At 40.5% G+C, this 26,490-nt stretch overlaps 1 protein-coding gene and 1 long non-coding RNA gene across 4 annotated transcripts in view; one reads left to right on the top strand and one right to left on the bottom strand.

Annotated features, from left to right (window-relative positions):
- Positions 1-20,169, bottom strand: part of AFTPH (aftiphilin) — a 42,538-nt gene extending 22,369 nt beyond the window's left edge. For all 3 annotated transcript variants that reach the window (XM_053973441.1, XM_053973442.1, XM_053973443.1), the window contains exons 1-2: positions 19,975-20,169; positions 9,261-11,046 (exon numbers count right to left, since the gene is read on the bottom strand). In XM_053973441.1, coding sequence (XP_053829416.1) covers positions 9,261-11,036 — 1,776 coding nt within the window. In that variant the 5' untranslated portion in view covers positions 11,037-11,046; positions 19,975-20,169. The remainder of the gene's footprint in view (positions 1-9,260; positions 11,047-19,974) is intronic.
- A 1,107-nt stretch (positions 20,170-21,276) lies between these two features.
- Positions 21,277-25,693, top strand: LOC128805314 (uncharacterized). The gene is made up of 3 exons (XR_008436376.1): positions 21,277-22,545; positions 23,908-23,992; positions 25,351-25,693. It is a non-coding gene; the product is annotated as an uncharacterized LOC128805314 (long non-coding RNA).
- Positions 25,694-26,490: the final 797 nt, after the last annotated feature.

The raw sequence follows: 26,490 nt of genomic DNA, 5'->3' as shown, positions 1-26,490 counted from the left end.
CAAAGCATGCACTGGGCCTTGGCAGATGGAACTAAAACAAAAAACAAAACAAAAGTCAAACAGCCTCCTGCCCTCACAAAAAGAATAAAAATCCCCCCTTTTTTTCTGACAAGCATAGTATGCTTTCTTCTTTTCAAGTTCTTCCCTTATGTTTCTCTTTTCTCTTTTGTATTTCCATATAGACAGGATTTCAACTTCTTGTACCTCTGTTAACTGGTCTTGGATATCAGATGTATTAATGATACAGAATTTTTTTTCAACCCATTAAGAACAGTTAAGCATCAAGCTTTTATTATTTATTAAAATACCAATTTCAATGGTATTTTTTACAAGGTATGCTTGTAAAAATTAAATTAAAGCCTTTTTTTAATGTACTCCTTTTTGCCAGAAACACCTAAATCTCTTTTCTTGCTAAGGAAAGGAGGCACAAGCCTGGCTTTCAGTGCAACATTTCCATCTTTCTAGTTTAGTGTTCCTCAACAATCACTTTCCCAGTGCTCTGCTGCAACACACACAGGGCAGCTCCAGCACCTGCTTTCCTACTGGGGAAATGGAAAAGAAACAGAGTAGGTGGAAATCCCAGGAGCATCCCACAGCGTGTGCTGCTTTAGCTGTGCCAGCAGAGCCCTCCTGTGGAGATGCAGCATATTCCAGCAACAATGTTGAATTTACACACAAGCGCATCAAAACAGAGGCTTTTTTGTTACAAATTAGATGATTTAAAGTTCAGAAAAGCAAGGCTATAGGAGGAAGTTACCTATTTTAGTCAGGCAAATCAATACAACTGGGACAAACCTTCATGCAGCAAAATATCTGCTTCACAATTCCAAGAATTATCTGCAACACTTATTATTTGAACTTTTAGCTGCAAATTTGCCTTGTGTCTCATCTCAACTAAGCATATCATTGACCATGTACATCAGCAAACATAAGAGGTAAACATGTGACCAGAATATCTGGATTCTGTATTGGAGTTGGGATGATGAGTCAGGAACTGGGATCAAGTCTGTCCAGACTCTTCTTTCTGTTCAGCCACTAACTGCTAAAAACAGGAAAATGAATTGGCTTAGAGCATCAGCTCTTCAGTTTTACTGCCTGTGGAAGATATGCTTGAGAGGGACAGCCAGAAGGTACAGTCACTTGCAAACCATAATGTAAAAATATGCAAAGATCTGAATTCAGAGCATACCTGACTCAACTTTTTTTTTTTTTTTAACTTTTCTTCTTCATTACCTCTCTGATAAATTCTGACCATAATGAGCCACGTTCTACAATAAATAATTTTGCTTTCAATAATCTCTCAATGCTCACTCATTCTGGCCACACACTAAGTTGCAATATAGTTGCAATATTTGTAGGTTGTTTCCTGTTTGCTGACCAGAACTAAGACACTACCTTGTATTTTTAGGAAGTAAAACTAAACAGTATTCCAGATTCCAGCCTAAGGCTTCAACACATTAAAGCATATTCTGCTTCAGTTTTAAACCTTAACTTTGCCTACAATGTATCACTTCCCCTTATCTTACATTAACAGGTGATGCTTACTTCATTTCTGTAATACAGCAAGAGTACAAATCCCCAGGGAAAAGCAAGAGGCAGATGAATGGCACTGGATCATGGAAACAGCAAGGCATCACATTTCTTGAAAAGGATCAACATTTGAGAACGTGCTAGTGACTAAAAATATGCTTGCTTAGGTAATGAAAGAATTAACAGAACATCTCTAAGAACCAAGCAGAATCTCAGTCAGTGTCACATTTCAAATTTGAGTTGAAGAATTGTGCCAAAATTTCAGGAACAGTTTAACTATAGCATTCTTTACACTTTCTGTCATCTTTTCTAAATTCCCAGTGATGCTTAGCCCTTATTTCTATATGACAAAGAATGGTTTCCATAGCAAACCAGAATAATTAGTTCTGTATGTGCAAATGGACAAAGGGATGAGTGCACAAACACACATCTCCACACAGTGGCAATGGAAGCAGCTGAACTTGTTTTTCTAACTGGTGCTGAAATCCTGGGGTCACAGCTTCCAGGTATTAAGGGCATCACCAATATTTTAAAGCTGGTGTAAATGTCCACCTCCTACAAGCTTTAATCTATTGTTGCATAAATTAGATTGCAGGACAATACTGTATATGACCAGAAGTAATGCCATGTCTGTCTTTTTGGGGAAAAAAAAGACAGAAAACTAGAGTTTTTATCCACTTTTCATGTCATTAAAAGTATTTGACACATTATTGTTCTCCACAGCCATTTGAGAAGAATAATTCTTGAAGGCACTTACAGAAGATGTGAAAAGGCTACAGCTGCCATTAAACATTAGCTGTGATTCTCCAAACAGTTGATAAATAAATAAATGTATGAATAAATTTCAAGCCCCATAGTTTCTGTAAATGCATAGACAATTTTGATACACACTTAAGATATGTGGTAATCACCACCAGAACCAAACAAAGTATCAGAGATACTTTTTTGAAATAAGCATAACCACAGGACTAGAATTTATCTCTGTGGCAATTAAAAAGGGGGCAAGATCCCTCCCTCAGAGCTGAAAGCCCAAAGTACTTGGTTTACACAATTTGTTTTTTCTTTTTCTCCACAAGGTCATAGAATCCATGAACTCCTTTCTCACAGCAATTCTTCACTGATCACCCAGCACACCAAATCCTCCCCAGCTGCCCCCACATGAACCCAACAGTGCCAGTGCCTTTCCTCAGAGCTATGAAAAGAGGAGATAATAAAATCTGCCATAAAAACAACACACTTGCACCCCACTACACAAAGAGTGGACACAAATGTTTTCATCATGTAACTGCTGTAATGCTTCTGTGGCTGAAGTTTTGGAGAACTCTGTGTGCAAGAGTTGAAAAAAAAAACAAGTCTTGCTTCTCTCCACAGTTCTGATCACATATAAGCTGTGGAGCAGACACAAGAACTCATCCAGCTGAACTCCCCCTCAAAGAGTGGAGTGACACTTTGTCCCTCCACCCCCTACCCTTTCCACTGGAGAGCACAGCCCCATTTTTTTAACACACCCCCCTATTTTCCCTTAGGAAATCTCTTACATCCCACAGCATCTCTGCTCTGGCAGCCTCCAGAGGTGCTTTAAGAAGGGGAGAGTCAAAACCAGAGCATCCTGCTGCCAAAAAAAGAGGCCATGGAGGAAGCAACACAAACTCTGGGCTGTTTGCATCTACCAAACACAAAACTGGAAGACCTAAGATTAAATAAAACCAGTGTAATAGTTAAATTGTTGAGCATGTTTAGATATTCAGGCTTATGTGAAAAGTAATAAAAGAAAAAACATTAAAGGAGATGGAAATGAGCCTATGAAAGATCCAAGATGCTAAACATATAAAGTAGGAAAGGAATAAAGTCCATATGGACATGACTGGCTTCTAGTTGGAACCCAGAAGCTGAATGAAAGCTCTCAAAAAATGATAGACCAAAGCTCAGGGGCCAAGAAAAGAAAATGATTAACCACTGAGACTTTATTTAACTTAAATCATGAACTCATTGTTCTGCAGAGTGCCTAGCACAACTTTTTATGACTATTTTAATAAAATAGAGGTTAAATGAGAAACTCCCTTTGCTGGGTTTTTTAACAACCAAACCACATTTTCCAGCAACACATTTGTCTGTGAAGAGCTAAGTCACCATTTACTCTTCTACCTTCAGCATATGTGTGCATGGGATGGGTGTGTATTTGGGGTTTTTGTTTGGTTAGTTTTACTGATGTTCTTGGAGTATTTTTTGGGGGGGTGGGTTTGGGGATTTTTTAAGAGCTAAACTTCATGACCATGTAGCTAACACAAGAGAGCTGAAGAACCAATTTCAATGGATGCAACTCACCATGGGGAGCACACCAATCAACTTCCTCAAAATTTTCTGGACTCAAGAATTAAACAAAGCTAAATGGTTAACTAAAACCCCACAAGCAGACAAGCAAATCCCTAAGTTCTCAATTAAATGGGGACAGTTTTTTCTTTGAAACAGCTTATGGACTGTTTAAACTATGAATCCATTTCCTTTTCACATAGAAACAATTTGTTTCTTTGTCTGAAGCACAGGCAACACCTCCTCAGAAGCAATGGGAGAACAGCTGCAGGCAGAAAAACTCCTGAGTAAAGAAGACAAGCAAAGCTTATAAAGAACACTAGTTTAACTTCTCATGTTTCAAATGTGATGGCTTGTCTCCATCCCCACTTTAAAAGCAGGTTAATATAAGCTAGTGCCATATATTTCTTAGATGTAAAAAACTGAATTGAGATATGTGTTTTTATTTACACAGGAAGTTTATAATGAAAACACTCATCTAAAACTGAGATCTGCAAGCCAGGAATAGGATGCCACAAGAGCTAAAAAACCCCTTCATTAACATAAAATGAGGAATCAGATTTTTTTTTTTTACAATAATTTAAAGAATTAAAGAAGACAATGTTAGTCCTAAATATCCGAGTAACTGTAAAAGTTTTGAGCTCAGCTGCAAAGCAAATCTGAAAATGTAGTGGCTTAAGAAAAAAAAATGTTAAGACTTCTCTGCTGTTTTTACTGCTTGATCTGAGAGTTAGAAACTGCAAGGAAGTTCAGGCTAGAAATGTGAAGCTTCCTCTCTCATTCCTGCTGGAAGATTCACCATTTATTTTCCCTCAGCTGAAGAATGCATCAAATATTGCATCTTCCATGCAGGCAAACTACAGTTTAACAGTTATTTATTGTGACTACATAAAACTCACTGACCATTTCAGTTTGTCACATTGTTATTACCTACTGGAGTTGTACTAACTTTTCAGTCAGACCCTGAGAGGAAGTATAGCAGATGACATTTATGTGTACAAAATGGAAAATCATTTTGTCCATAAATAGTAATGCTTAAACAACCCCCTCTCAAACTATTTTCTTTTGTAAGATTCCCCTCAGCCAGTCTGTTCTGAAGAACAGCAATTATTGGCTACTTTTAATAGCCTGATTTTTACTGTTGTTCAGCTGCAAATACTTAAGAACTGTGCTATGGACTTAAAACCCCCAAACCTTTCCAGAAAGGTATATTTACATCAGTAGCCAATACTATTTTAATTTACCTTACTCAACTGAGGGGCTGAAGTCTTTATGGCCACAATTACTTTTTTCCAAAAGGATGCTCATTGCCCAAGACAGTGTACACTCCAAATGACAGTGATCCAGGGATTTCTTTGTCTTGGTGCCTATTCATGGCTCAGTAACCGTGCCTCGCCCACACTGATTAATCTGAAGAGGCAGAGCCTGCAAGCACAGGCTCTCTAATAAGTAGAGAATCTTAAAACCCACTTGGAGGACTGTTCACCTTTTCCTTCAGCCCTTTCCAGGATTTGCTAACTCTCAGGTAAATCAGGAAAGATTTGGCCTTCCAACCAAGCCCTTCATTAGCTCCTATTGCTCTGGAGATGCTCATGCTCCTTCCACACAGGCAGGCACTGCCATATTCCCCACCCACACCATTACCATGGATTATTACTGCTCTTGTGCCTCAATGCTGAATCCTATATATATATATATATATATATATATATATTTTTTTTTTTTTTTTTTTTTTTTCTTAATGCAGCAGAGTAACCCCCTCAGCTGACTAATGCTCAGCATTATCTCATGGAAAAAGCTGCACTACAAGCCTTATATTCATCATAAACATAACTTGGTAGTGTGCAATGAGATTTCACAAAGGGGCTAATGCGTGTGCAGGTTTGCTCAAGACTTGTCAGATCAACCAGTTCACCCACAACTATATCCTAAATCTGTTACTGAACACAAAGGCACATCTCTAATGCAAAGAGCAGCCACACTGAAAGCAAGCATTCTATCTTTTCAGCTTCAGACACAAACTAAATGGATTAAGGTATACGTAGCATTAATATGGGTTCAGATGGTGGCCTGTGTGCACACCATGCCCTTCCTCCTCTCCCCTCTACACAGAACTACTGAACAGAAGAGGTCAGCATGTTAGAAATCCTGCACTGCAAATCGTGTGCAGGATTCAGAGAGCCTGAGACCAAAGGCAAGGAAGAAAAGACCATAATCTTTTTGCCACTATATGTCACCATATAAGGTCATTTTTGTGAACACCCCTCCTCTTACTTTCATCCTTTATATTGTGTATTTTCTAATAAAAACTGGATTAAATAGTTTAATTGAAGCAAACCCTATTTTTAATTAAAAATTATACCAAATCCACAGTCTTTAAACAGTTTGTCCATTGCACATACATCATGCAATCAAGACTGCATTCAGAAAGCACAATATTTTACTGCCATCTCCATGTTCAGAATCTACAAACTAAGAAACAAAGAAAAATACACAGAGACCTTTTCAATGGAAACTTGAGCTACTGATAAATAACTTTGCTTTCATGCTGCATTCTGATGGATGAAAATTGCTGTACACATTATTTCCACATTTAAACAGCAGTGCTGCCGGCTAAGTATCCATTCCAATTTTCTGCTTTTGCAAAGAATTCCATTAGGATCATTCTGTTTATAAACCATTCAGGATTCTTTCATTACCACATTGCAGTGACTCTCCCAGCCTCACCATCACTGCTCAAGTGTATTCAGTGTCTTGTAAATGATCCCAGCTCACCTTTAGCGTAAGCTGAGATCTCAATTTTCCCATCTATCTCAAGTGTCTAACACATGCAGTATTTGTACACAGCCTGCTCCCTTTGGGTTGCTACAGCAAGTGCTTTTTAGATCTGCCAGCAACACAAGGATGCAAGTGATCCCCTCCTCCCTATCCTTCTTTAGGCTGGGTAATAAAAAACTTTGTTCTCTTCCCTCTCACCAGATTTATCTTGCCTGCCAGTATTTCTGCTTTTGCATCAAACAGCTGCAGAACTAAATTTAATACACGGCAAACAGAAGATTGGCAACTGCTTTAAAATGCCATATTTTGTGTTGACCTCAGTGACAACCTCTTAAATGACAGCAAGGAAGCTGATCAAAATCTGAGTTTAACTTTACTAAGATTTTGCACTCAGAGTACCAGGACTGTCTTCTGGCTCATGCTGACTCATTAATTTCTGTTTCTAACAGCAATTTAGCAAACTGTGGCTCAATGGATTATGAACAGAATTTCTATTTATTCTTAAAATAAGTAGTTTTTAATATTTAAAAATGTTTACAAAATAACTACTGTTTTTAAGAGTTAACTGGAAAAAAAAATGTAGCAATTGACATTGCAAGGCTAAGGAAACTATTGCAACAGAGAAAACATGTCCAGCTCAACTTCCTCTCCAGTTTGTTTGTGTAAAACGTTCTCTCAGTTGTACTTCCTCCCTGGCAGAGGAGGGAGAACATCACTTTAGATCCAAACAGTCACAAGTGACTGTAGCATAAAGAGAAGGAATGAAAAAATTTGAAGTCTTAAATTTTGCTTTACAATCTAATCAAACTACCATATAACTTCATGGCAGATTTTAAGTAAGGAACTTCCAATTTAACTTGATTTTTATCTTTTGTTAAGGCAGGCCTGGGGAGGGAAAACTTAATTACAGAGCCTCTGAGGGTTCTGTTTTTATAAACATCTACATTCAGAAGTGTTTTCTATTGAAAACCTATCATAAAATTACAGAAAACTTTAAGTGAAAATAAATATTTGAAACCTTCAGGCTATCCCTTAATATTAATTAATTACTAGAAAAAAAGGATAATTTACTAGAATCATCTCCCCACCCCATTTCTTTATCAGATTCTGGACAGTCTTTCAAGTGGCAAGAGAAACAATTGAGATTAATTGCAATAATCTTAGTACTCTCCAATTTTATGGGTGAATATGTAACAACAGATTTGTGCTTTCAACTTAAGAAATGCACCAACACCTGCAGGTGATAAGCAAGGTCTTGCACAGACACAAAAATCTGCCTGCAGGTTTATTCAGGAGCCTTTTTTTTTGGCTTGTGAAATCTCTTTGAGGTTTGGAGTGCTAGTCACTGCACGGAACAGCAAGCAGGAAGAGTAAGGACCTGAGGCTCACAGCTTTTAACATGACAAGAAATCAGTGCTAAGTCCCAAAAGCTCCATTCCATTTGCTGATGCTGGCAGAGCTCCAGCTGGCACAACCTTCTGAAAAGCCATTTCACCTGTCACTGGTAGGAAGTGGGAAGAGGCAGGGCTGTCACTGAGCAAGGTCCTGAAAGAAAGGACTTACCTCATTTCCTTTTATTGCCAGAGAAGATCCAAACCTTTCAGACACATATTACCACTAACATCCTTTACTGCTGGTGCTGCTGCACACTTCAAAAAGACAGAACATACTCTAAACTACTCACGTGGAATGATCTGAATAAAAAAGAAGCTTTGAAGAAAATTCTAAACTGAAATTGTTTTTCTGAATTTTGTAAAAGTATTATTAAATGCTTAACAAAAAATGTCTTTGCATGAATAGCCACAGATCTCAAAATGACTGTTAAAAAGGCTTAGGAAGTAACAAATTAGGAATTAATGAATACTTAGCAATGAAAGCATAAAACATAGGAGAGGTGGTAAGAAATAAACCTATTTACTTCCCCCTCCTGGAAACTTCTAATTAGAAATAGCAGCAGCTTTAACAAATCACCAGTCCTCTGTTCGTGATGTTGCTAAAATGTGCAGCTTCCCACAATTAATACCTAACAGAGACTTATTTTTAAAGAACTTTTAAAGAGTTAACTTCCCAGGAGTTTGAATACTCGAGACAGAATTCCACAGCTTGTGTTTTATCATGCTGTCTGCTCTAAGTGAATTAGTGCAGCTATTTACAAATCAAATAATCATTTTTAATCAGGTTTTGAAAACCTTGATAGAGAATGGTGATGGAAAATTTTGAGAACCACTAATCCCAGCTTCTGGTCACACTACTATTTTACAAAAAGGCAAGAGTGTGCCTCCCCAAAAGTCAGTAAACAATGAAGCAAAAAGGAAAAACTATCACAGGCTCTGAAATGTTCATGTTGGCTTATTCCTTTGATCAATTTATGTAAAGGATCACATGTAATCATCAAAACACATTCCTACAAGTTCCAGCACACCCTGCCCGTTTGTCTGTGGGAAGTAACAGTGCTGCAAAGATCTGCAATATCCAAACACAGCATAATGTTTCTTATCAGCCCGTCTCCCAGAGCACATTAAATCTCTCCTAAAAGGCAAACAAGGACTATTCAAATATTTGTTGTACGCAGAAGCAGGAACCAGGAAGACCTGTATGCATAAGAGCAGAACAAGACTGAGGAAAACAAAGCAAACCCTTACCTGAACTGAAGGTGACAGCTCTTGGGATTGCTTACTGATAGTCCCCTGGAAAGATGCTAAAGCAGCACTGTCAGTCTTGCGTAACACTGGGCCATCACTCCTGGCAGACACATCTGTCCTATGCGACTGCCACGTCTCTTTTCTGTGATGAGATTCACCAGCCTGCTCATCTCCAAAGGCAGCCCAAGAACAGCTGTCTTTTTGTTCATCTTCAAAAGCATTCCAGTCTGTAGCCTGCTCACAACCTGCTGAACTGAAGTCCGCAAAGTCATCCGAGTCCTGAAAAGCAACACTCTCATCTTGAGGTTTTGGCACTGAATCAAAGTCTCCAAATTCAGTATCATCACCATTTTCTACCTCAGTAGTATGCTGGAAGTCTACCCCAGAAGTTTTACTGGTAGTATCACATTCTAAAGTGTCAGCAGCTTGATTTAGTTCAGCTTGGTCCAAACTTGTTGGCTGCTGACAAACAGTACTCGTGTCCCTGAATTCACCAAATTCCTCGTTAGGTTCACTAATATGTGCAGGCTGTTCAGAAGTTCTTTCTGAATCGAGAGCGTTTATTGAGTCTTGAGCATTCCTGAAGGTGGGAGATGCACTGCTGACTGAACCAAAGTCACCAAACACATCATCATGTTTGTCACTGCAAGCTAAAACTTCAGTGCTACTTCCACCATTTTTGAGATCTTCATCACCACCCAGTTTGTCCCCTGCAGGATCACAGCTTAGGCTTTGGAATTTATCAGCCTTGATATCTGCTGCTTTTGAAGAATCCTCAGGCCCAGTAAAATCTTTGCCATTCTCTGTGTGATGTTGTCTTCTCCTCCCACTGTGCTCTCCATTCTCTGTAGTGCATACTGAACTTCCAGTTCCTTGAGACGTACTAGAAATTGAAAATTCCAGTTCTGAGGGACCCTGTTCACAACTAATTTCTGAAATGCAAACCTCTTCTTCACTATGAGTTACTCTGTTTATTCTGTTGTTCTCCTGAATGCTCACTGAGTCTCTTTCATTAAGGACACTGCATATTGTAGGCCCTGTTCCCTCTAAATGGATTGGGGTTTTGTTTGAGAAGGTAGCAAAATCTGCAACATCTTCACCTGAGCTAGGCATTGAGTTCAAACTTTGCTCAGTACTATGGGTGTTAACAGTTTTCAGTCCCTTTGAGTCACCAACACTGTCTAGATCTTCTGTTCCCTGAGGATTTACAGGGTCTGATGCTGCAAATCCATTTGTTAGAATCTCTAGACATGGAAGTTTCTCACCATTACAAGCATCTATTTGCTCATCCTGCCTCTCAACTGTTACACCAGTTCTAACCACACGAGAAGAAAAACCCTCTGATTTTCCAGTGTTGTCTCTTTGTTCCTCCCTTCTGTTTACATCTTCTAAAGCGGTACCTGAAGTTCTAAACTTAGATTTTTCTTTGATAGTACTAGTAGCTGACATATCAGAAAGCTCCTTAGTATGAGTAGGAAACTCAGCAATGCAGTCTTTATCTTTACCATTTTTAACAGATGTGAAAGTTGCAATGCTAGCTACATTGTCAGAATAATCATGGAGTGGGATGAAATGATTTGTGGGTATAAACTCTTCCTTTGGATGACTGTAGTCCGCTGTATCAAAATCAGCAAAAGCTACGCCAGCAGTGCTCACACCAGAAAATCCTCCAAACTCATCTTCATCATCATCATCAGCTCCATTGTCAAGTGGTGGAGGGGATGAGGAGTACATTCGAATAATGTCTGGTTCCATTGTTTGGTTCTGCTTCAACATTAATGTATTTCTGCATGAGGGAAAAACAGAGCTATGTCAGAACTTGGCTAGCTTTCATGTTCTTACGTATTTCATTTTTACAGTTTCATGCTTCATTTTTTAAGTCTGCATATAGGTCAATATCTGTATTAGATATCAGAAAGAAACACTCCCCAAACCCATGTGTTCTACAAGTCACAAAGAATCTACTGGGACAGTTCAAGTCTCTTCTAAACAACTACATGATCAAATTGTCAGCAGACAGTGCTGAAATTATCATCTTGTTGTGCAACACACTGGCACAACTAAAAACTCAGTTTTACCTCATCAGTTCTCTACCTGCCATCACCAGCAGTTCACAAAAGTGCTAGTGACCTGGTCCATGCTTTGCCACACTCTTTGTGTTCTCAGGTGTGTGACAGGAGTTAAGCCACTCCACATGGAGTGCCATACACAAAAAGGACCTTCATCACTGTCAAAGACTTCAAAAAGTGTTTCCATAAACTCTGAAATTGTGAAGGAGTGGAGGAAGGAACTGCTCTTAGAACCATGAGCTATGACCTGCTGCCCTACTGTTTAAGTCTCTTTCTACCAGTCCATGGGTTTCAGTTTGGTTGCCCTGTTCTCTGGATTTCTACCCACAAGCCAACACACTGCCTCCACAGCTGCTGCCACCAGCCTGCTTCTGTCTTAGGAACCAGCTGAGAAATGCCATCATGATGCCACCAGTAAAGCCAAGAGCCAAACACACTTCATCAAAACTAATTCTCAAAAAGAGAGCTGAACACAATTATTCATAAAATATTTAACCACAAATCACTAAACCACAGGGGGAAAAGAAAAAGAAGAAAATATTCCCATGGCCTAGATAGAAACAGATTAAGGACTTGCTCTGTCTTAACATTTCAAACCATTACAAAAACAAGCCAGGTATGGATGGAAAAATTTCTTTCCTAAAGAATCATCTTGACTTTTTCAATGCTGTGTGCAATTAATGAAACAATAACTACTAGTACAGTTGTACTAGTAGTTGTACACATCACTGAACTAGTTCATACCTTAAAACCCTTCAAAGAAGAGCTCACACCAAGAGCTCTTTCCATTTCAAGCTACACTTCACATGAATGAACTGTAATAACACTAAGCCTCACCTACCGAAAAAGAGTGGAAACAACCTATACATATTGGCAAATATTTGAACTTCTAACCAGTAGAATAAGTGCAGACTTTACAACACTAGTTAGGCAACACAGATAAAATGTGATCCTTATATCCCAGTGCCTTTAGTAAACAACTTTGTAAAAACACCTTAAGAGCAGCACACAAAGGGTAAAAAAGCCACAAATGAAGCTCTGCAGTTCTTCTCAAGCACAACATACCAAGCACTTGATATTTGCCAGGAAACTGGCAACCTTGAGGTGACTAACATAATTAAAATTTCTTTTTGAAAGAGTAGTTTGCAGTTACAAAAGTACATCATGCTTATCAGATGAAATCATGAAGTAATTTGTAACATAACATGCAAACTGAAGAGAACTGTAAAGGTTTTGTTTAGAATAAAGCTTAAGTTGTCAACAAGCTCCCACATAGGCTTACTCAGCACCAGCTGCTTAACAAGGTATTTGAGAGAAGAGCTTCACTTGCTCTAAACTTCTGAACTTTCCCATTAAAAGAAAATTGTATCTGTGTGGTTCATCAAAAACCATGTGTTTTAAGTCTTTTCAGATTTATATGCTTGTATAGGTCAGTTTTCATCTCAGTCATTTGAAATATCACATTCAGGTCTCTACTAGTAACTACACCAACTTACATTAGTGGATCTCATTTTGGCAAGACATGCCAAGAAAAATTCATATACTATCCATCATAACAACTCTACCCATTTTTTGGTTGACCATTTACTGTATGACTATTTTAACCTCAGCCAAAAATAAATCACAATAGAGCTGAGAACAGCCTTGGAGGCAAGGATGATCTAAAAGAATCCAAATATGCAGTTTCACAAAACAAACTGCATAATGTGAGAGAAGCAAGCATCACAATCACAGGGAGTTTACCCACAAGACTCCTTTTCTTTCCATTTAACATAAAAAAGGGGAGATAAGGAACAAGAATAATAAGGATAAGCACAGGACAAAGATAACTGCATGGGAGCTGAAACAAACAGCCAAAACCCAATTGGACATGTAGGAAGATGCCTGACCATTTAAAAATTTTCTCTCCTGCGACTTCGGACGTAGAGCAGAAGAAACTTCCTTCAATTTTTCATTTCAAAGCACTTTTAAAACATCACAGGGATCATTTACAAAGCAGCAGTCCAGCAGCACAATGCTCCAGCTACACTTCAATAACAGTTGCCAAAACAGGATTTGCAAGGAACATTAACTGTACATTTAAAAATTTGATCACAGGTTTGATCGTCTACTATGTGTTTATTCAGTTTAACCCACAAGAACCCACTGTATAACCAACTGTATGGGTTTCTGTATAATTATTTTTTAAATGTCAGGTACTTCCAGTTATGCTACTGCTGCATTTTAAAAGCCAAACACTGAGAACTCCAAAATGTGTTAATCTGCATTATAAATGAGTGTAAGGTTACAACTAACACAATTTAATTGTTGTTGACAGATCTCAAACTGTAAGAAAAGAACAAAAGTCGAAATAGTATTCCCCCTCTTCTTGACTAATCAGTGATAAATTTTTAAACTGGGCATAATTCCAATTCTCCTCACAACATAAAGCAGCATAGGTATTTTGTAGTCTTAATGTAGTTTTATTCAGAAAGAATTGCAATATGGTCCTCTTTCATGACTTCCAAAAGTGTTCTATCTGCCAGCTAGAAACCAAATTAGTTATTGTCCATTGAAACCTGTGGTGAAAACTCACAAGTCTGACAGAACAACTACATTGTTCCTTATTTCATTTAGTTAATCCCTGCTTTGTCTGGCATTTCAAATACAGCTGGAACCATGGCTTCATCTTTTGTAGTCCTTTTACCCAACTCAGACATATCCTTGGTCAAGACATTCTGCTATATTATTTTGTAAACCTGGTATTTCAAGTGATGTTTACAATGTGATTTAACCTGAAGTAGAATTTGTAAAAGTTCTATGACCAATAATGCAGATTATTTATCATCATCTTATGTTTGAGCCAACTGGTGACCAAATTTATAAGTCAAGTATAAAGCTACCATGCTCTGTTCACTTATAGATTCTTTAAACATGTATTTCTTAAAAGAAACCTCCAATTTTTCAGTACACTAAATGATAAGGACTGCGATTTGAAGGAAATTATAACAGTCTTTACTTGTGTAACAGAGCATAATTTGCCTAACTTCTGTGCTTTGTAATAAGTAACAACCCAGGTTTCTGGCATCAGACCTTACACCTCGAGGTGAGGAATCTGACACAGTTAAAGTGTTCATGTTTAGTGGATTGCTTTAGTCACAAACACAGATTTATGTTGACAAATGCCAGTAACTTCTGCAGATCTCAACGGTTTAAGATTAGACTGAAGACAGATTTCTATCAATTGCTCATGGCATGCAGTTGTACCAACGTTTTCTAGGTAAAAAAAAATTGTATTATCTCTCACATGTCATTTTCTGCATTTCTTTCTTTTACATGTTTGCTTGTTGGGTTTTTATTAATTGGCAATGCTAGTTCTTACTTCCATGTGTTTCTTTATATTCACATTCTAACGTTCACTATCAAGGAATTTCTCAAAAAGTTTCAGTACCACAAACAGGAGACCACTGTGGAAGTCATACTATAAATGCAATTCACCAATGCACTCACAAGTACATATTGACATTGTACTCTAAAGAAGAAAACTGCTGATTAATTATGATTCAAGGTTCAAATCTTTTTTCTCAAGTCACATGCATTTATTTAAGAATGCAATTCAAGTTAATTTGAAACATTAAAAGAAGTGAGAAAACGGAAATCAGTAATACTAGAAAAATTTTGATAGGCAAGTAACTGGAAAGAGAAAATGCATACCCTTCTTTTCTGAAAACCAGGTTTTCAAAACATTTACAACAAAACCAGGCTATCTCATTATTGGTTTACAGTAAATAGGGAACAATATGTGCTTTCCTCACTCACAGATCACATCCTTGCTCACTACCTTTTTGCAGAGTAATAGCAACAGCCTAACAAAGACTAGGCAGCATAGACAACAATGCAATTACACTGCACAAAAGCAGGTATAAATAGTTCCTTCTCTGTGTATCTTCTAAGGCAAAACCTGAAACAGCATGTTTGGCTCTTACATAAGACCTAAAAAATCAGGAGGTTGCAAAGAGTATCTCTAAAGAAATACCTGAGGCATGTAAATTCAAAAGAAACCCCTTGCAGAGCAGAATGTTTCCTTTAATTTGAGAGGAAGCAATGAATAACCTCTCAGCTGTGGGTTATTCTGAAGAAAAGCTGAGTTAAGCAAAGCACCTCCTTAAAGCATACAGGAAACACAATAATCAGAAATGGCACAATCAAGATCTCCATGACAGAAATTACAACGTTACTGAAATACTCTACAGTAAAAGCCTTGCAATGGCAAGGAGATGGATTCAAGTCATTAGCAGCTGGCATCTGATCTTTCCAAGAACATTTAACTCTTACTGCAAGGGAATTCCTCTAGCAAATGCCAAAAATACCACAGTAAGGACCAGATTTAGACTTCTTATTACAGCACAGTGTTGGCTTTCAGTAGGAAAAGCTGTCCTCTTCCATTATCTCTTTGCCTTTTCTTTGGCTTATGAACAATGGAAACCAGATTCCCAGTCTTTCTTCACCTGAGAACCTATTTCTAGAATGGCAGCTGTAAATGAGGAGAGCCTGTCTGTTAGAACAGCATTTCTGTATCCCAAATTCACTCTAGAGAGAGAGTGTCTGACCAAGCTGAAGTCAGTATGTTCTTAAATTGGTTTAATAAGCTTACTTTTATTTTTGGAAATAGTTACCAGCAACCAAAATACAGCAAGAAAACGTTTACTTCATAAAGCCTCCAAGAAATCAATGTTTTCTATTTTGAACTTAATGCTGTTACAGCCAGGAGGTCCATTACCCAAAGCAGGAGTTTCAGAGCACCTTTTCTTGGACATGTATGAGTTGAGGAAAACAATCATCTCCAGTTCCAGTAAGGCAAACATATCTAAGCCTTATTTCTCACTACCAAACATTTGGAATTAATCAATTCCATCGTACATTACTGTGGTTTCAAACACTGAATTTGCTGGACACTTTCTATTACAAAGTGTTGTATGTATAATGAACATTAAAGTAACAGAACTCAGGACAGCTTCACCAAGAATCTGGCACTAATCTCAGGCAGCTCATTTTTCCTGGTCTCCTGTGCTCCTCAGGCTGGCATTAAACACCAGGCACCCCTGGACAATCCAGCCTATTCCATATTCAAACCTCTTTGACAGTGGTGCTCTTCCTCTCACCACTGACAATGCAGGAAGACCAAGTTAGGTGGCACAAAAGTGAAATTTAAACAGATCTTGGGTATAAGCATTTTCATTTTAAATGTTGTTAAACTATATAAAGAAGCAAACATGTATTTTCAGAATTTGTGCTGCTTCACTTCTCCCTGTTTCATTTTGGCTTAGCTGTGGAATCAGAGGAGCTGTTGGAAAATATGAATCTAAATGTTCTGTTGGTTCATTAAACTCCTTTTTAAACCAAGAATAGCATTACTCCCCAAACCTAAAAGACCAGGTTATCCTCAAAGTTACTATAAGCAAAAAAATGTTTCAACTCAAAGTCTACTGATGTGCTTTAACAGGTGCAGATGAAGATGCTGCCTGTATATAGATCTGTAAACAGAAAGTGGGGAAAACCTTGTAAGAACAAGCACATCTTAAATTCATATGGGCAAACACAACTGGCTGGGACAGTCAATCAGGTTACAATCTGGCTCTGTGGAATGCAGTATTTGTGTCCAACATACAGCACACAGCCACACAATGTGCAAAGACAGATGTTGTAAGTAACACATAACTCAGATGTTTTCATTCTTAGGATTTCTTAAATTCCTTTTAAAACAGTGCTCAACTCAGCGAGAAATCTATTTCTGGATGTTACCTTCAAGCATACTAGCTGGGAATGTGTTCTAAATTAGGATGAAAAAGTGCTAGATTAGAAAGGTATTAGAACTAGATTACCTAGGGTCAAGTGTTCCCAGAGACTTCCTCACAGAGCAGTATGATCTCCATCACACAGAAACCCTTCAAACTTCACACAGGCTGCAGCACAGAGCAGATCAGAACTGCCCAGGGCTGCACTCTGCTGTGACAGCTTCTCTCACAGCCTGGCAGAGGAAATACAGCTGCACAAGGAAAACAACCATGGGTCTTCTTCCCAATACTGCAAATGTACTTACTGCTTGTTTTTCAGTGAGCAAGCTTACTTATTCACCATTGATCCCACCTACAGACATTACCTCATATTAAAAACATAGTACAGGAGGGACACCTAATACACCTAAAGAATAAAATCGATTTTCCATCGCTTATCAATAGACAAATGAACTTGAGGTTTCACGTTTCCTTCACCCTACTTCCAAACATACTAAAGTGAAGAGAGGATTTGCCCTTCCCTGTGGTTTTCCCAGCACGGGACTCTTTGATCTGAAAAACCCAAATTATTTACTTTACAGCAGATTTCTTAGATCACCTTGCAAGTGGCACCAATACAGAAATATTCCTTGCAATTGAAAACTTTAATTGCCAAAGACATTAGCAGGAAAGAAAGTCTACTGAAAATGAGACTGTCAGTTTTCAAACAAGGCATATTTCAAGGCTTTTTTCCTGTGCGTGTGTGTGCAATAGCAGCAGCTTACTCAGTGTGGTTTTTTTGCACAAAGGAGAAAATCTAACAGACAAAATTTCTAACACCTAGGAATAAGTAGGATCTAAGGCACTTCTCTGACTATCCAGAAAAATTATGAGTATTTTGAATCCCCATGAAAGGGTTAGCATGTCATTGCGCTGAAATGTTCACAAAGAAGCAGTTTAAGTTGTCAAACAGCACAATAGCACAGAGAGGAATGAACATTCTGTCGAGGTAGATAATGTCTGTCGAGGTAGATAATGGTATCTGCAAGAAAATTATGCTGCTGAGTGTAGTGAAAACAACTCGATCGAGCAGAGCATCAGTTTCTTTACCGCTGGATTTCCAACTGATACCACCACAGATCTGCAAGGACAGCTCGATGAATATTTCAAGAGGAAAAGGCAGAGTTGACTGAGGTCCATCTAAGCTGCTCTATTATTTCCACTGTGAAAGACAAGTCTTTTCAAAGCACTGAAAGGTTCAGGCTATTACTTTGGGTAATTAAGGTGTTAAGAGGCTTGTGTTAGCTTAGTGAGCTACTGGAGTTTTTAAGTAGAAATGCAGAGATCACACAGAGCCCTCATCACCAGCAATATGTAACACAAATATGATTCACTGTGTGAACTCCAGATTTTATAGTCTTTTAAATCCTTTACTAAACAAAACCATGATCTGAACAAAAACAAAGTACATTAAAAAAAAAAAACAAACAATTGAGGCTGTGATCCTTCAACTGCTTACTTATAAACAAATTACGGAAATAAAAACAAGAGGTCATACTTTCACATGACCTTAAAAGGTCATGCAGTGTGTACTTTATGCAACTATCAATGCAGAATGAAAACACCAGAGCTCCATTAGCTTTTTTACATATTTTTAACTTTCATTCTTAAGTTCATGCTATTTATTCTCACTGACATGACTGTTTAAAATAAACAAAACAAGCCCTCAGTAGTCACAAGTACTCCAACTCTTCCCCAGGCTCTCACAATTAATGTTCCATTCCTCCAGGTATAACTCCAACTTCAGGAGGAGAAACTGCTACCTGTGCCTTGCATGAGCAAACCTCTGTCTGTGCTGACAATACAACAGACCATTTTTATTTCTAAAGTAGGCTAATTGCCTTTCCAAGTTTCGTTCATATGTTCAGAGAATAAAACAAGGAGGAAATACTTTTAATTTTGCTCAATCTCCAAGGACCAATCCAGCTAAAAAGCAGCATCCATCAAACACACTTTACCATGGGCTCAACAGCTGAAAAATGAGTTCTAATGAAGCATGTTGGGCTCTAAACCACGCATGGAAACAAAACTTGTAAAACCAACCCAGTACAGCTCCTGTCAACAGTGTTTCTCTCTGTCACTCCAGTCATTTATGAACAGATGTTTGCTTAAGGAGCATTAAGCTGCCGACGGTTTCCATTGCTGTGCTGAAGATGGAAGGAAGGGACTGTCACCATTAAGAGGCCAATTTACTGACACTTTTAAGGAATCCCAAGGTTTAAGCGTTGTTTTTTAAGGCACTGTCTTCTCTAAAGAAAAAATTATATTTTGGTTCATCCAGCAGACACTTTTCATAGCAAACTGAACTGTCAGGACCCAATAACATTTAAGCAATTCCGCCCCATTTTAGAATGGCATTACCTCCTTTACAAAAAGAAAAATACCACACTTAAATTACCGTAACTCTGCTCAGCCTGCCATGTCCACATGCATTTAGCAACCAACCGACACGCTTTACGCCCCCCGAAAGAGAAAGCTTGTCAGGAGAAGCCAAACGCACAGGACAGCTTAACTTCTTGCACCACACATCCTTGAGCCCTCTCGCAGCTGCGGCGCCGCTGAACCCCAGGAAAACGCGGGCCCCGCCGCAGGACAAAGCCGAACCCCCCGCTCCGGCTGCGGCGGGACGAGCCCGGGGAGCCGCGGGGCTTCCCCCCTGCCCTGCCCCGCCCGGGCCCCGCCGCCCTCCCCCGCGGGCCAACGGGAAGGACGGCGCTGCCCCGACAGGCCCCGGCCGCGGCCGCCCCCCTCCCGGGGGCAGCGCCGAGGGGTCCCCGGCGCCCTTCCGCGGCCAGGCCCGGCGGCAGCGAGCCGCCCGCCGCCGTCTCTTACCTGCGGGCTGCGCGGGGGGCGGCGGGGCCCGGGCGGGCATGGCGGCGGGCGGGGGAGGGGGAAGGGAAGGAGGGAGGAAGGGGGAGAGGGGCCGCGGCCGGTTATCTGCGGCCTCCCGCGGCAACCGCCATGGAGGGGAGCCCCTGTGGGCGACAGGAACCGCGTCGCTGCGGCCCGGCCCCCTCCGGCCGCCGCCTCCCGCCCGCCGCCGCCCACCGCGCTCCCGGCACGCAGCGCTCCGCCGCCCGCGTCACGTCCGGCCCGGCCCGGCCCCGCCGTGCGCAGCCCTGCGGATAAAGGGCTGAGGGAGGGCGCCCGGCGCTCATGTGGGTCCTGCCGTGCCGGCGGGACACGGAATCCTAGAGCGGCTTGGGAGGGGCTCTAAGCCCAAGCGACTGTGTGTTAAAACTGTAAAGAATAACGTTTAAAAGAGTAGCTTTTAAGTAGCGTGCAAAGCCTGCCATTCGTCCTGGCGCCGTGCTTAAGTGAGCTCCGTGCAAGCGGTCGCAACGCGGCGGAGGATTGCGTTAATAAAACAGCGGGCGAAGCGTAGCGCTGGGGCTTTGTTGCAGAATCTCGGAATGCGTGAAAAGCGCCAGTCACTTGGTTTTTAAAATTTTTAAAGTTTAATAATAATAAAATGGTTATAAAAATAGTAGTACAGTTAGAGTAATAAAAATTTAGAGTTAGGACAATTACAAGACAATAAAAAGCAAAGAATTACGGACGTCCGGATGCTCTCGGGCACTTAAGCCACGACAAGCATGCCTTGTGAACAAATAACCTTAAAAGCAATAGCCTGTTGCGTATACAAAACACTTCATGATTATGCATATATTTTATTTAAAACAGGAAATTCATCTGGTACCTGTCCAAAAGGTTCTGGTAATTCCCAGGCGCCTTCGAGTCTCAGTCAGGCTTGAAAAAGTTCGTTTCTGTTGATAAGGAAAGCCATAAATTCCTCTCCTCTGGAAAATTTAGGGGTTTCTGTAATTGTTATCTTTGTGCGAAGAATTCATTGATTATCCCATCTCTTTCTTGAGCTAGTTAAAAAGTATCCTACATAGTATAGTTTCTATTTTAACACTGTGTTATAACCTAAAAATACATTCAACACACTACTTGAGAGAATTAATACAGCATAACTTTCCAACATTACACATACAATATTCATTGTAACCATTGCGAAAAGCCAATCATAAAATGTGCATTTTTCACAGAAAGGATTCGGTTGGGAAAGACCTCCGAGGTCACCGGGCCCAGCCCCGCGGTGCCAGCCAGACCCTTCCCTTGAGCACCTCCAGGGACCGTGACTCCACCACCTCCCCGGGCGGCCCATTCCGAGCCTTAATCACCTTTTCTGCGAAGAAATTCTTCCCAATGTCCAACCTCAGCCTTCTCTTGCTTGGGACTGTGGCCTCTTGTCCTGTCGCTGGTGGCCTGGGAGGAGAGGCCGACCCCACCCGGCCACAGCCTCGTGTAGGAGCGATAAGGTCACCCCAGAGCCTGTGTTCCTCCAGAGGCTCTAGGTACACACACACACTGCTATAAATGAATGCTCCAATTTGTTAATTAAAGAAAATTTATTAAATGGTCCAAATATAAATTTAGAGAATAACAACGAGAAGCCACTATCCAATCAAAAAGGGTCAGTGCCGAGCCCGGGTATCGGCGCTGACCACTACAGCACAGAGTCCCCTGTGTTTCACACCGACTGTCCTGTCCGAGCGATTTTTATACGGTTTTTCTTGCCCGAGGCAGAGTCCCTTTTGTTCCTTTTTGGACTGCACATATTCGTGTGGAGTTCTTTCTCTGTGGCAAGTTGAACAAAACATGTCCGGAGAGTGATGAGCACCCATGATGGCGTTCCCGGAATCCGGCATTGAGATGTATCTCCCCGATGGCTCCGGCTGTCTCAATCTCAGATATTTATCGCGTATTCATCGTCTGGTAGTTCCTCGGATCACCTTGAGTGGCGATCATTCTCCGGGCTGGCCACGTTCATTCGATTGTAACTGAGGCTCTCCCTCCCTTGTCCAGGTGGTTTCGACACTGTGTTGCAATCCCCGTCACTGACTTGTGCGTTTAAAACTTTTTACAAGAGTATATCTTAACAATACATAACTGTAAAATATACAACAATTTTCTTTGCACGAATTATCATACACACATATAACACACACCGCGTTTAAACACGCAGTGGTTTGGCTGGGAAAGGCTTAAAACATAGAACGTTTCACGTTTCAGAGAGGTTCGTGGAATGAAAATACCTCGAACGCGTTTAAGGGTAATTATAATTAATCTGCTAATTTAATCAGCAACAGAAGGCTTTTGTGAAGCAGGGGGAATTATATTGTTAATGCAGCGTTTCTCTGACGCTCTGAATCCTGTTACAATAGCTGAAGATAATCGTGGATGACTATTAATGAGTCTGTGTGACTATTAATGAGGCTCTATTACTTCGCCTCCTGGTGGCTGTTCTCTTTTTTCAGCTTAGTGTCAGAAGCGCAGAGTGAAGCTTGTGCTGACCCGGCAGGACAGAAGGAGAAGCCAGAGGGAACAGGAAATAGGGTAATTTAGCGCTCAGTGCTCTTTGACCTTCACCCAGTGTACAACAATGTGATTAACAAGATCTTCTCCCCCCCCTCCATATCTGGCAGTAGCCATTAACTTCCAGGGGCCCGAGGTGTCCCTTACTGTGTGGTGCTGCTTCCTGAAGAGTCATTTTCCGTTCCAGATGTGTTTAATTGGTGGTCATGGGCTATGACTGTAAACCGTCCTGTTGTAAATAATACAATTGGAGAAGGTAAAATAATAATTACCTTCTCTTTTACATCTGCCTTACCAATCATTTGAATGATACATGAAATAAACGGTGCTGCCTTTAAATTCTCCAGACAGCAACATAAGCCCCAGTGTTGTCTAAAAAAAAAAATCAGACTTTTTACCCAGTGCAACAAGCCAATAATTACACACTCCAGAGAGACATTGGTTATTTATCTTTGAGTTGCACAAGCCTGAGTCCTCTGTGGTATTCCACAAATCAAGCACACCAACTATAAAAACTTTTTGCTATTTATACATTTTAGCAAACAAAGGAATTATTGTTCATTGGCTACAAGTTACACAGTTCTCTTACTAATTGGTATTGTCTCCTCTACTGTTTTAACGACTCTCTCTCTCCTCATGCTGACTAGTCCGCATGCTCAGGCTTTCTCCTGCTCTGAGGTGGGCTCTCAGCTGGTGGCTGTGATCTGCCCCTGCTGGAATTACCTCCTACCCAGGCACAGCTGATTCAGCACAGTCGCTGAGCTGTCTTTATTGGTTTCTTCCTTATCTTGGGAGCTCTGCTAAATGTCCTTGGGGCCCATAAATTCTGCATTCTTTGTGTCCACTCTCAGTGGTACATCCTTCTCCCCAAGCCTGGTTAACCTCCCTCTGGGTCTGAGATCATTGAAGCAAGTCCAGCCCCAAGCCTTAAGAAGGCAATTCTACCCACAAGTAATTTGTTTTTCTAACACCTCTATGTCACTTAGAGCTTGTTAGCTGCTCTCTGTTTAAATTTCCCTTCTTGCTGATTTGGCTTGAAAATATATAAAGACCAAACATTAAAGAACATCCTTTCTTAAGAAAATTTTACATGTTGCACATTTTGCAACACTGGCATCCTAAAGAAAAACAAAATAGTAAAGCCCTTCTTATGCAAAAGCCCACAGTTGCAGAAGAATCATGTATCTCAGAAGAAAATCCAGGGAGATAAATGGTGTCAGTAATCAGGTTCTAGATTAGAAGGAAATTTGTTAAGTAAAATTTCAGATGCTTTGAAGAAGTGACTCATATCCTAAGCTATAAAAAAAGGCAAAAATTTCCTCCAAATAGTCCCTGCCAGTCTGATGTGGTGAAAATTTCCTTCTCTTTCTTGGTGGCATTCAGAAGTTTCCAGGACCAGAAGCACTAATCAGTATGCAGTTGTGAGTCCATAAAATTCACTTAACTTGAATGCAAGATCAGATGAGAGGTAAGCATGTCACACAAAAAAAATGAAGTTAATATTCACTTAGGCATAGTGTGAGTGATTGACAAGATGTGTGGGATTTCTTCAAGTTGTTCCTGCATAAGCTTTGCTGGCTGAAGGAGATTACATTTGCTTGTGAAGGCAGACTGACTCTTTATAATAGCATTAGCCATATCATGTATTAGCTCTGTGAAATGGAATTAATGGGCTACAACAGTGATTTCAAGGTTATATTTTTAACATATGAAAGTTTCCTTTACAGAATTGCATGGATTGTAAACACTGTATCTTATTTGGAGATGATTCTAGCACGGTGTTCTATCCATTTTCAAATAAATGGTGAGGTGTTTTTAAAGCATCTACTTTCAAGCCGTTTGCTTTCTTAAAGCACGGTGAAAAAACTTACAATTTTGATATATCCATCTCAACGTGAAGCCCTTCTGCACCGTGCAATGGAAGTTTTAAGTCGAGCTGGTGTGGTCTTGGTGGGTCTGAGGCTGAGCCTGGGCTTGTTGACTGCAGCAAAGTGGCTTTATCAGTCAGTGCTACCGAGTCCTGAACTGTCAGGAGAGGGCGCAGCCTTCCCAGAAGTCTCAGATGGAAAAAGGTACTCTGGTGTGTCAGGGTGATTCAGAAAGGTTCTCCCAAAACCCTGCGTGGTCTAGAAGCTCAGACTCTCCTCCTGGCTTGGGAACTGAGGACGGTGGGAAGAACCTGCTATGGTCTACATCCATGTCCTTCATAAAATTAATCATTCATAATTGTCAAAAAAATTGAGTATGTAGTATTTATAGAGAAGAAATTTAGGTTTTATTTCTCATTTTGAAGGCTACAACCTGGCTCCTGAGTGTAAATTTTAGTTTTATATAAGCTGTACCATATATTGTGTAGTGTGATGCAGAAAATCTGAAATATGTTGTAGTGGGTAGTGCAGTTCTTTTCTTCTTTTTAATTTCAAAAATACATACAGTGCAACATAGCTCCTGCCAGTGCAAACTTTTTTGGCTTCTTCACTGAGTGAGGAAGAAATTTGCTATAATCAAAGGCTAGATAAGTCTCCAAAATTCAGGCAATGTGCTTCCCTCTCTGCCGAGCCTGGCAATGCTGCTGATCAGAAACTAGATAGTCAGTGTCCTGAGAAATTATCATCCTTGGTTTTCCTTTTTATTTATTTATTTATTTAAAATTCACAATCAAATCAGACATTTAAAGATTTTATATTATCCATAGAATTAATTTTAAATGGTCTTTTAACCTACCAAGTAGTTTAATTTTATTAGTGCCTTATGCTTTTATTTCTGCTATTGTCTCCATCCTTGGCCAAGTGCCCCTCAACATCTTTTTTAACACCTTGGTTGCAGGACTCAAAGGAATACCAAGTTTGCTGATGTCACTAAATTGGGATGAGCTGTTCACTCCCTCGAGGCCAGAGAGGCCCTGCAGAGAGACCTTGATGAATTAGAGAGCTGGGCAGTCACCAACCGTGTGAAGTTCAACAAGGGCAAGTGGCAAATTCTGCACCTGGGATGGTGCAGCCCTGGATGTAGAGACTGGGGAATGAGAGGCTGGAGAGCAGTGCCATGGAAAGGGACCTGGGGATCCTGGTCCATGGCAAGTTGAACATGAGCCAGCAGTGCCCTGGCAGCCAGGAGGGCCACCCGTGTCCTGGGGGGCATCAGGGACAGCATCCCCAGCCGGGCAAGGGAGGGGATTGTCCTGCTCTGCTCTGCACTGGGGCAGCCTCACCTCGAGTGCTGGGGCAGCTTTGGACACCACAACATAAAAAAGCCATGAAGGTATTAGAGAGTGTCCAAGGGAGGCCACGAGGAAGGTGAAAGGTCTGGAGGGGAAGCTGTGTGAGGAGTGGCTGAGGTCACTTGGTCTGTCCAGCCTGGACAAGAGGAGACTGAGGGGAAACCTCAGTGGAGTCTTCTACATCCTCACTGGGGGCAGCAGAGGGGCAGCACAAATCTCTGCTGGGGACCAGTGACAGGAGTTGAGGAAATGGCCTGAAGCTCAATTGGAGGAGGTTTAGGTTGGATAGTAGGAAAAGAGTCTTCACCCAAAGGATGGCTGAGCACTGGAACAGCTCCCCAGGGCAGTGGTCACAGCACCAAGCCTGGCAGAAAGATTTGAACAAGACTCTCAGGCACGTGGTGTGATTGTTGGGATGTCATGTGCAGGATCAGGAGCTGGAACTCAAAGGTCCTGAAGTGTCCCTTCCAACTCAGCGTATTCTATGTTTCTAATATTCTGTGAAATCATTGCAATTCATCTTCACAGAGTGTTTTGACTTTTTCTGACATGAAACTGAATTGGCACATTTCTCCGAAATGTTTTCAATTCAATAAAACTGCATTTATCTTAGGCCCTTACAGCTGAAATAACCCCTACAACTGCATTATCAAGCAGAAAGGTCTTTTCTGACTGAATTCACCAATCAGCCTCAAAAGCTTTGTATGAAAGTTTTTTGTGGCTGTGGTTTCATAAGTTGAGCATTA

Source organism: Vidua macroura, chromosome 3 (assembly GCF_024509145.1).
Source record: "Vidua macroura isolate BioBank_ID:100142 chromosome 3, ASM2450914v1, whole genome shotgun sequence".
Taxonomy (NCBI): Eukaryota; Metazoa; Chordata; class Aves; order Passeriformes; family Viduidae; genus Vidua; species Vidua macroura.
The sequence above is the reverse complement of the archived record's forward strand: the minus strand, read 5'-3'. Positions and strand labels throughout refer to the sequence as shown.